This window comes from Macaca nemestrina, unplaced genomic scaffold (assembly GCF_043159975.1).
Source record: "Macaca nemestrina isolate mMacNem1 unplaced genomic scaffold, mMacNem.hap1 Scaffold_148, whole genome shotgun sequence".
Taxonomy (NCBI): Eukaryota; Metazoa; Chordata; class Mammalia; order Primates; family Cercopithecidae; genus Macaca; species Macaca nemestrina.
In genome coordinates this window covers 95,554-106,027 of record NW_027257631.1, presented here as the reverse complement: position 1 = coordinate 106,027, position 10,474 = coordinate 95,554, and the positions used below count along the sequence as shown (strand labels likewise).

The 10,474-nt window shown below is 49.5% G+C and overlaps 1 protein-coding gene across 1 annotated transcript; it reads left to right on the top strand.

The window, feature by feature from the left end:
• Positions 1–300: 300 nt before the first annotated feature.
• On the top strand, positions 301–10,130 carry LOC139361297 (nuclear RNA export factor 2-like). The gene is made up of 20 exons (XM_071089912.1): positions 301–546; positions 773–923; positions 1,224–1,307; positions 1,419–1,523; positions 1,639–1,719; positions 1,891–1,960; positions 2,117–2,205; positions 2,326–2,433; positions 2,620–2,729; positions 4,440–4,476; positions 4,845–4,913; positions 5,000–5,055; positions 5,204–5,311; positions 5,432–5,490; positions 5,622–5,737; positions 5,833–5,875; positions 6,471–6,543; positions 7,078–7,260; positions 9,675–9,735; positions 9,882–10,130. The coding sequence occupies exons 1-20, from the start codon at positions 308–310 to the stop codon at positions 9,924–9,926; spliced, it is 1,887 nt and encodes a 628-aa protein (XP_070946013.1). The 5' UTR covers positions 301–307; the 3' UTR covers positions 9,927–10,130.
• Positions 10,131–10,474: the final 344 nt, after the last annotated feature.

The following is a 10,474-nucleotide window of genomic DNA, read 5'->3' as shown; positions in this document are numbered from 1 at the left end:
CCAGGTGTTGGTGTGGTTGTTAGGTTAGAGAAGCCTGAGAGAAGGCAAGATTAGGACCCCTTCCAGGGGTGTGACTAGTGTCTAGTCCAACCCATGGACATACGCACCTCTGTTCTTTATAATTCCTGCTCCATTTCTTAAGAGGTTCGACACAGTTGCTTCCTCTCCCAAGATTCCTCCCCTGATTGTGCCACCTGTGAGATAAGGTTGTTGTATCTGGACAGGCAGAGGAGTTTGTTTTCTGGGGCTTGTGTGGCGGGTTGGCACTTTACTTGCCCTACCATGGAGTTAGCTCACGACATGGTACATGGTAAGTGGACCATTGATGTGTCTCAAACGTGTCTTTTTGTTCTCAGTTGCAGAATGCCATGACCATGGTAGCCCTTTTCAAGGAAGAAAGAAAGGTGGGAATTCTTTCCGGGATAATTCTGACAAGAGGAACTGTCATCATGAACATGGTGGGTACGAGCGTCCGTCTTCACACTGCCAGGAGAATGATGGAAGCGTGGAGATGCGGGATGTCCACAAGGACCAACAACTAAGACAGTAAGTGACCAGGCAGCTTGGTTTGCATGTAGCAGCCCCCGGGACTGTGCAACCCTTTCATTCTCTGTGGTCTTCCTTTTCTTCTCTCATTAGAGAGCTGAAGAATGCTGGAAGTGGAATAGTGGCTGAGCAATCCTAATTGTAGCCCTGGCGTCAGTGAGTGGAGCATGTAGAGAAGACGTTCTTAGATTTAATGGATACCCGCCTTCTCTCCTCTTCCCCACAGCACTCCTTATAGCATCCGATGCGACAGAAGAATGAAATGGCATAGTGAAGACGAAATCTGTATTACCACGTGGAGAAATAGAAAACCTCCAGGGAGAAAAATGAGGCAGAACACACAAGATGGATACACAAGGAACTGGTTCAAGGTCACAGTGAGTATCTGGGTGGGGTCTGCATTAGGTAGACTATTCTGGAACCTGATAGAAGGAAGACCACTTAAAACACCCTAAGCTGATTATTCGGAGGAGAGCTTCGGAATGGGGGAACGGGAGTTTAGGGAGTCCATATTTGGCACAAAAATAATAAATCATGTCAGCGGTCCTTTCTTTAGAGGTCTAAGCTAAGTAGAAGGTCGGAAAAAAAGAAAAAAAAAACAGCTGGTTGGTTCTGTTCTCCATCCTTAGTTCCGTGTTGTCTCTCCCTTCTCTCCTATTTCTTCTTTTTACCTTTAGATTCCTTACGGGATAAAGTATGACAAGTCATGGCTAATGAATTCAATCCAGAGCCACTGCAGTGCCCCCTTCACTCCGGTTGATGTAAGAGAGGATGGTGAAGCCAGTTGAGTGGGCACGGGGGACGAGGAGAGGCCTGGCTCAGCAGGGGCCATTGGCCTCTGATGCTGTTGCTCTTGCCTTCACTCCCTGTAGTTTCACTACATCCGAAATCGGGCATGCTTCTTTGTCCAGGATGCTACTACTGCCTCCGTATTGAAGGATGTCAGTTATAAGATTTGTGATGACGAGAACCGAAAGGTGTGTGTTGAGGGCATTCCCTGTACTTAGTCTCTGGGCAGGAGGACAGGCCAGGGGGCTGGTCGTCCTCTTTGGGATTAGAGGTCCTGGTACTTACCACGCTGCCTCCCTGCAGATATGTATATTTGTCAATCATTCTACTGCGCCCTACTCTGTGAAGAATAAGTTGAAGCCAGGCCAAATGGAGATGCTTAAGGTAATACAGACTCAAGGATCATTGTATGCTCACTTCCTGGACCCACCTCTTCTTCCCCTGGTCCCCTCTTTCCCCGTCACCACCACCACCACCACCACCACCACCACCACCACCACCACCACCACCACCACCAGAGCCTCAGAGCCTCTGTCTTCATCTCTATCTCTGCAGCTGACTATGAACAAACGGTACAATGTCTCCCAACAAGCTCTTGATCTCCAGAATCTCCGCTTTGACCCAGGTATGGCTGACAGCAGCAATTCTAAGGCAAGCGGGGGCAGAGCGGTCTGCCTGAGAGGGAGACTTAGGGATGGCAATTTACGGAGCGGTTGGTGCTGGCTCTGGTCCAGCCAGGGCCCTCCCAGCCTTCTGATTCCCTTCTCCTGGCTTCTTCAAGACTTGATGGGCCGTGACATTGATATAATCCTGAATCGAAGAAACTGCATGGCTGCCACCCTGAAGATCATTGAAAGAAATTTCCCTGAGGTGAAGCCTTAGGCCCAGTGCTGGTATTTAGTTAGAGGGGTGGAATAGGTAAGGTGGAGGGCAGATTTGTCTCCGAGGCCCAAGATAGTAGCCCCCACTCTAACTCTTCTTGACCCAAAGCTATTGTCTTTGAACTTGTGCAACAACAAACTGTACCAGCTGGATGGCCTGTCTGACATTATAGAGAAGGCTCCCAAAGTCAAGACCCTGAACCTCTCCAAAAATAAGGTGAGAAGGGGGAGCCAGATCAACTTTGGATGGAGGGTGGATGGCAGTACACATCAGGATAATGGCAACAGGCAGGCAGAGGTACCTGTGGGTGACTATGAGGGCTGGGGGAATTCGGGACCCACGGTCCCAGGTGTCTCTCTTTCCCTGGCCCTCCTTCTCCAGTTTCCTCCCCATCTTTCTTAGCTGGAGTCGGCATGGGAGTTGGGCAAGGTGAAAGGGCTGAAGCTCGAAGAGCTATGGCTAGAAGGGAACCCCTTGTGCAGCACCTTCTCGGACCAGTCCGCCTATGTAAGGTCAGTGGCAACCCCTGTCGCCCCTCCTGGGCACCTTTGCTACCTGGGTGACTGAGCTGTGTCTGAAAGTGCCCTTCTGCAGGAAGGAGTGGCCTTGGTCCTCTAGGAGGACCACAAACCTCCCCTCCTACACACACACACACACACACACACACACACACACATACACACACACACACACTCCTTTCTCTGTGTCACTCACTCATCTGTGCTTAGAGGTCTCCTTTCCTTCCTCTGACATGCTCCCCTTTTCACCTGCTCTGGGGTGCATTTCCTGCCTGTCTCCACCAAGCCTCCTCCAGCGTGCCCTCCGTGAGTGTGCTCCAGGAAGCAGGACTCCCCCACCTCCCCAAGACCAACAGTGTTCAGATGCTGGTGCCCTGGACTGAGAAGAGTCCTTTAGTCCAGGGCCTCATGTGACACAGGCCTTCCTGCCTCCATGCTGAGATGGGGCTTCCCTCCCCTGTCCTGAGAGGCGTTCTCCTTCTCTTGCTCCAAAAATGTCCCCCCCACCTGTCCTGGGCTGGCATGGGGGCTTCCCTGTTTCATACTGAGGGCCGAGGCCCTGGGTGGCTGCTGTCATGCCATCTCTTCCTCTGGCCCAATGCCAGGAGCTGGGCCCTCCTTGGGGAGAAACCTGGGTTTCCTGAGTCAAGGGACCAGAAGCGAGCCACGTTCCTGAGGCAGGAGTGGAAGGCAGAGGGCCGAGGAGGTTGGGGAGACAGAAGGACAGGCCTCTCAGGGCACTGCCTCTCCTTCCCTCCACACCTCACATTGTCCTGCCTGGGCCCTCAGAGGAGTCCTGGGTAGCCCGAGGCGGGTAGCATTCCTCTGTCAAGGCGTCAGCACAGAGGGTCACAGGAGTCAGTGACCATCAGAAGAGAATGCAGTGGTCGGGAGAGGGGGTCCCCAGACTCTGAACCCCATGCTGAGCTGGGGCCTGACCCTTCACTCCTCCTGGGAGAAGGTCTCCTGTCCCCGTGGCTGCTCTGTTTCCCATGCGCAGCTCAGACTGAGCCCACACAGGTGAGAAAGGCTCCAGCTGCATCCAGTGGGCCCCAGCCCAACAGGTGCATGTTTTCCTTTCCTGCCTCAGTCCCCAGGGCCAGCCAGGGGGCAGTGAGAGAAAGGGCTGCAGCAGGGGAGCCCTTTTCTCCTCTATTCCTCCCTAAACTCCACCTCCACAGTAGAGCGTCTTTCCTTCCCCTTTGCATTGCATCCTGTTTCTCCCTTGTCTCTCCTCTCCTGTGTCTCACCCATCTCTCCCTCCCCTACCTTCGCCCCATTTCTGATGTCGTCCCCTCTGCCTTCCCCTTTCTGCCTCCTGAGCCCGGCCTCACTCACCTCCCTGTCCCAGCATCCTGGGCCATCCCTAAGGGCTGACCTGGTCTTGGCCAGGGCCTGGTCAGGCAAGTTGATGGACGGCCAGTGAGGTAGCAGAGCTCTGGGCTCCCACCCCATTTTCTGCTCCCTGCAGAGCCTTCCACAGTGACTTGGACAAAGGGGAGGGAGGGAGGGAGGGAGGGGAAGAAAGCCCTGGAACCTGGGCTCCCAGTGCTGCTTCGTGTGGCACTGGAGAAAAGGGAGTCAGGACAGTCTAGATGGAAGCTAACCAGGAGGAAGCAGAGGGAGGAGAGTGAGAGGGAGTGGGAGAGAGACTGTGCCACCCTGAACTGTCAGTCACTTCATTCAATTTTTGGTTTTGGACAGTGCCATCCGGGACTGTTTCCCCAAGTTGTTACGCCTGGTAAGTATGTATAATACCGTCATCATTGTCTCCTCTTACTCAAGAACATGACCTCCACACCTGCCCTTAAGTCCTTTGGGTCTTGCCTAGATTACATGCTTGTATCAGATCCTCATCCATTTTACAGGCAAGGATTCCTGAAAAAGACAAGAATATTCTCCCTGAAAATGTGTACACACACACACACACACACGTTTGCATGTAATAGTAGAGATGTCCAGCACCCCATGAGAAAGCTGCCCACTGGAATTTCCAGGCCCATTTCCCACCTGGCCTCTGATGCTTGTCTCCCTGGGCATGTTCATCTTATCGGTCATCGAGCTCCACCTCCTTGGTCTCCACTGCTGACTTCCTCTTTCCTTCTCCAGGACGGCCGAGAGTTATCTGCACCAATGATTGTTGACATTGACAGCTCTGAGATAATGAAACCCTGCAAGGTGAGGAAGAAGGACCAAGCAAGATTTGGGGTGTTGTAAGGGAGGCTTTGTCCACCGCATAGATCCAAATTGTCTTTTGATTTCAGGAAAACTTTACTGGATCTGAGACCTTAAAGCATTTAGTCCTGCAATTCCTGCAGCAGTGAGTATCCCTGGAACGCTGGGACCATGAGGAAGGGGAGGGCTGAGACAGGCTGGGCTACCCATGCACAGGTCAGCTCATGGGAGTTTTCAAGTCTCATCTGGGGCCCAGGCCACAGAGGTAGCCTATCCTCACTGCTTCCCCACAGGTATTACTCGATCTATGACTCTGGAGATCGACAGGGTCTCCTCGGTGCTTACCACGATGAGGCCTGCTTCTCCTTGGCTATTCCCTTCGACGCCGAGGACTCAGCCCCGTGAGTATCACGACTCAGACCCTGCTCTGGGGCTGTGTGTCTCCCCAGCAGACACAGGCCAACTCCTGGAAATGCCTGCACTGGCCGGGCCACCCACTCCTGCTCCTTTGTTTCTCCTAGGAACAGCTTGCGCAAGTACTTTGAGGATAGCAGGAATATGAAAACACTCAAGGACCCCCGTAAGTGTGTGATGGGGAAGAGTGGGCAAGGTAAGGGGGTGTGATGGGAACAATCACAGGGGCCAAGGACCAGGGTGTGGCAGCCCCCTGCCCCGCCCCACCCTGCCGTTCCTTGCTTCTCTTCTCTACAGACCTGAAGGGGGAACTGCTGAGGCACACAAAACGTGACATTGTGGACTCCCTCAGTGCGTTGCCCAAAACTCAGCATGACCTCAGCTCCATCCTGGTGGACATGTGGTGCCAGACGGTGAGCACCTGCTTCCTCCCTTGGGCAGGCCCAGAGAGCCAGAGGTGGGTAGGAGGTTAAGGAGGATCCTGAGCACCTGAGCTCTTCCCTTTCAGGAATGGATGCTCTGCTTTTCTGTCAATGGGGTTTTCAAGGAAGGTGAGTGTCTGTAGAGTCCCCTCCCCAGATCCGCCACTGCTCCCTCCCCCTGGCTGGGCTCCCTCTCAGAACTCCCCCAGCTTCCCTGATTTCATTCCTTTCCTTTCCTTCCTCTTCTTCCCTCCGTGTTTTCCCACCCCCACTCTGCCCTCAAGCCACCCTGCTCTGACCTAGGTCCATGCCTGTCTGCCCTGCACAGCTCAGGCGTGTGTTAAGGACATAGACTGTGGAGTTTGGCAGCTCTCATCCCAGGTCCTTACTCTGTGAACTTGTGGTTGGTTACTTAACCCTTCAGTTTCCTCATTTGCAAAATGGGGCTAATAACCTATCTCTTGGGCTGCTGTGAAATAGGAATTAAGTGAACTTGTGGTTTTCACAGGGCCCCACATATGATAGGGGCCCTGTCACTGGGAGCGGATTCTTCCTGTTGCTGCCCTCCCCATTCCTGCCACATCCGCCTGACTCCAAGTGAACAATTGTCCTGGTCTGCCCCGCCTTCTGTGTGAGTGTCAAGCAAGACTCTGACAGGGGATCACCGTGTGAGCATGTTAAAGCCTGTGCAACTCTAAGGTGGTGGTGTTTGTTGTCTTTGAAGTGGAAGGACAGTCTCAGGGTTCTGTTCTCGCCTTCACTCGGACCTTCATCGCTACCCCTGGCGGCAGTTCCAGGTTAGTGCTGTGTTGTGGGTGGGAGCACCCATCCAAGCTTGGGGCCCGTGTCGTGGAAATGTGGTGGGTGCAGTCCTCGGGGTGTTCTCAATGTTGTGGAAGGCCAACAGGAAGATCCAAGGAACAGTCTAGCCTAGTGTTTAAGAGTGTGGACCCTGGAGTCAGAATACAGATTCTGTTCCTCACCCCAACATTCACAAAGTGTGTGACCTTGATCAACTTATTCGACCTCTCTGTGATTCAGTGCCTTTTTCTGAAAATTGGAATAAGACTATCCACTTCGTTGGACTGTTGTACAGGGTAAATGCGTTGGGGTTAGAGCTAAAGGTCTAGTGAAGCTGGTAGACAACCTCTCCAAAGGTGGACTCTGTGGGAGGGTTAGAGGGCACCAGCCAAAAAATCTGGGAGGCAGGCACAGTTAGGGATATGGAAGGAGTTTGGTTGTTGAGTGGCAGTGGTTAAGAAGGATCCTGTTGTTGGGGGTGTGGAGTTATCTACCTGTCCAGTTTGAGGGTGCATTTTTCTTTCCTCCAGTCTGTGCATCGTGAATGATGAGCTGTTTGTGAGGGACGCCAGCCCCCAAGAGACTCAGAGTGCCTTCTCCATCCCAGTGTCCACACTCTCCTCCAGCTCTGAGCCCTCCCTCTCCCAGGAGCAGCAGGAAATGGTGCAGGCTTTCTCTGCCCAGTCTGGGATGAAACTGGAGTGGTCTCAGAAGTGAGTGCTGGGAGTACATGGGGATGGGGGGAGTTGGGATATCAGAGGAATGAGTAATGGAAACTCACATGCAATTTGGAAGAATAACTATCTGGATATTTTGCTTCCAAAAAAAAGTGGGCCCATGAAAAAGGTATTATACTTTTATACTGATATATGTAAATATTTTTTAAATGGCATAATGCCCAGATGACATTACCTTCCATTTGTAAAATCTGAAAGAATCAACCACAACAAACTACTGATAAACCAGTTCAGCAAGGTTGAAAGATACAGCATACAAAAATCATTTGTACTTCTATGTAGTTGCAATGGACAATCCAAAAAATGAAATTAAGAAAATAAGTCCATGTACAGTAGCATCAAAAATTATTAATAAAGTGTGTAGGAACAAATTTAAGAGAAGAAGCGCAGATCTTATGCTCTGAAATCTGCAAAACATTGCTGAAAAAAATTAAAGAAGACCTAAGTACATGGAAAGACATCCCACGTTCATAGATTGGAAGACTTAATATCATTAAGATGGCAGTACCACCCAGAACAATCTGCAGATTCATTGCAGTCCCTGACAGAATCCCAACTGACTTCTTTGCAGAAATTGACAAGGTAATCCCAAAATTCATGTGGAAATGCAGTGGACCACAAACAGCCAAAACCATCTTGAAAGAGAACAACGACGTTAGAAGACTCACACTTCCAGATTTCAGAACTTGCTACAAAACTACATTAATCAAGATTGTATGGTACCGACATAGGAACAGACGTGGGAATCGATGGAATATAATTGAGAGTCCACAGATAATCTCACATATTTGTGTCTAGTTGATTATCATTCAGGGTGCTGAAAAAATCCAATGGAGAAAAAAAAATAGTCTTTTTTAGCAAGTGGTGCTGGGAGACGTGGCTATCCACTCGCAAAAACAATTAATTTTGACCCCTAACTCACATCATGTGCAAACACTGGCAGAAAATGGATCAATGACCTAAAATAAGAGCTAGAACTGTAAAACACCGTGAGTGTACATCTTCATTACCTTGAATTAGGCAACCGTTTCTTACATATGAAACCAAAAGCACAAGCAACCAAAGAAAAAAATAGGTAAATTGGACTTCATCTAAATTAAAAGCTTTTGTGCATCAGCAGACACTATCAAGAAAGCAGAAAACCGACTGATGGGAACAAGGGAAAATATTTGCAAATCACATCGCTGACAAGAAGAACCCTTACAACTCAGCAACAAAGAGACAAGCCACCCAATTAAAAAATGGGGAAATGATTTGAATAGACGTTTCTCCAAAGAAGATGTACAAATGACCAAGAAGCGCGTGAAAATCTTCTCAACATCATTAGTCATTAGGGAAACGCATGTCGAAACCACAGTGAGTTACCACTTCATAGCCACTACGATAGCTTTAGTCAGTAAAAGGAAACATTACAAATGTCGGTGAGAATGCAGAGAAATTGGAAATCTCATGTATTACTACTGGGACCATAAAACGGAGCAGTTGCTGGGCAAAAGATTTTGGTAATTCCTCAAAATCTTAAACATGGAGTTACCACATGATCCGGTAATCCCTCTCCTAAGTGTATACCAAAAGAAATGAAAATATATGCCCGTTCAACAACTTGCACATGAATTTCCATAGTGGCGTTATTCCAAATAGCCAAAAAGTGGAAACACATCGATTGACCTTTAGCTGAATGGATAATGTGGTACATCCATATGGTGGAATATTATTGGAATATTATTCATTCATGAAAAAGGATGTAGTTGTGATATACGCTATGACGTGGATGAACCCTGAAAACATTATGTGCTAAGTGAGAGCAGCCAGTCACAAAAAGCCACATAATTATATGATTCCATTCATATGAAGTGTTCAGAATAGCCAGATCCGTAGAGACTGAAAGCAGAGTAGTGGTTGCCAAGATCTGGGGAAGAGGGAGAACAGGGAGTGATCTCTAACAGTTAAGGAGTTTCTTTTTGAGGTGATAAAAATAGTTTGGAATTAGATAGTTGTGATGGTCGCACAATCTTGTGAATAGACTTAAAAGCACTGAATTGTACACCTTAAAATGGTGACTGCTACGGTATGTGCATTATATCTCAATTAAAAAGAAACGTATTATTGAATTTCCACTTGTTATTTCTTGAACATCTTTCTTTATCAATATGTATTAAGCTCTCTTGTTCATTTGAATACCCCTGTGTTTCTGATTTGAATTCCAGTGGGTATTAATGTCAGGGATAGGCGTTTTGGTTTTCCCTAGGCCTTTTTTCATTGTTACAATAGTGCTCATATTGGTACATGTGACCCACCAAAAAGGTAGCATAGATTAAGGGTGGCGTTGCACAGTCAGCGTGTCTGTCCTGGGGTAGTAATGGAGAGCACCTGTTCTTCTCCCACCCCAGGTGCCTTCAGGACAATGAGTGGAACTACACTAGAGCTGGTCAGGTCTTCACTATGCTCCAGGTGAGGTCTGGGAATCAAGTGGGTAAAAGACAGCTGTCTCTGGGTCGTCAGGAGGGCCAAGAAGATGGAGGCCGGGTAGTGTGGGGATGGAACCCAGGGCACCTGGCTTTATTAACATCCCAACTCCTGTTCTTTACTTTCTCTAGACCGAGGGCAAGATCCCAGCGGAGGCCTTCAAGCAAATCTCCTAAAAGGAGCCCTTCGATGTCTTCTTTGTCTTCGTTCACATCCTCTTTGTTTCCTCTTTTCACCAGCGTAAGGCCTGGCTGACCAGGAAGCCAGAGTTAACTTGCAGGCCGCATGACATAACCACCCAGAGAGCCAGTTGCTCTGTGTATTCGCCCCACTCATGATCACCGTTTTATTTTCCTAATAAAGAGTGACGTTACATGTTGTATGTTGTGTGCCCTGGATTGCTCTTCCCCTGCCCCAACCGTGAGCCAGCGGGGCCAGGACTGAAAGCACTGCATCCCTGTTCATCCCTGGCTGGCCTTAGCAGATACATCAATCTGGCTTGCCTTCATAGGTAATTTTGTCAATAAATCCTGATGAGAAAGGACACACGCTCCTTCCAGAGATTGGCCTTGAGAGACAGTGGGACTCTGTCAGATGCTCGACCTGGAGGCCCACAGAAGCAGGCATGTTACCTTGGCACACCAGGGGCTTCCATCCACCGTCCCAACCCCTCCCTTTCCCGAAGGTGCACTTTTCAAGGAGGAGTCTCAGGGTAGCACCTGCG

Excerpts from the sequence above, each read along its gene's own strand:
- LOC139361297 (XM_071089912.1), top strand. The coding sequence starts at position 308 with ATGGTAAGTGGACCATTGATGTGTCTCAAACGTGTCTTTTTGTTCTCA. Across the intron at positions 924-1,223 it reads GGAACTGGTTCAAGGTCACA|ATTCCTTACGGGATAAAGTA; the intron begins GTGAGTATCTGG and ends TTTTACCTTTAG. Across the intron at positions 1,308-1,418 it reads CCCCCTTCACTCCGGTTGAT|TTTCACTACATCCGAAATCG; the intron begins GTAAGAGAGGAT and ends CACTCCCTGTAG.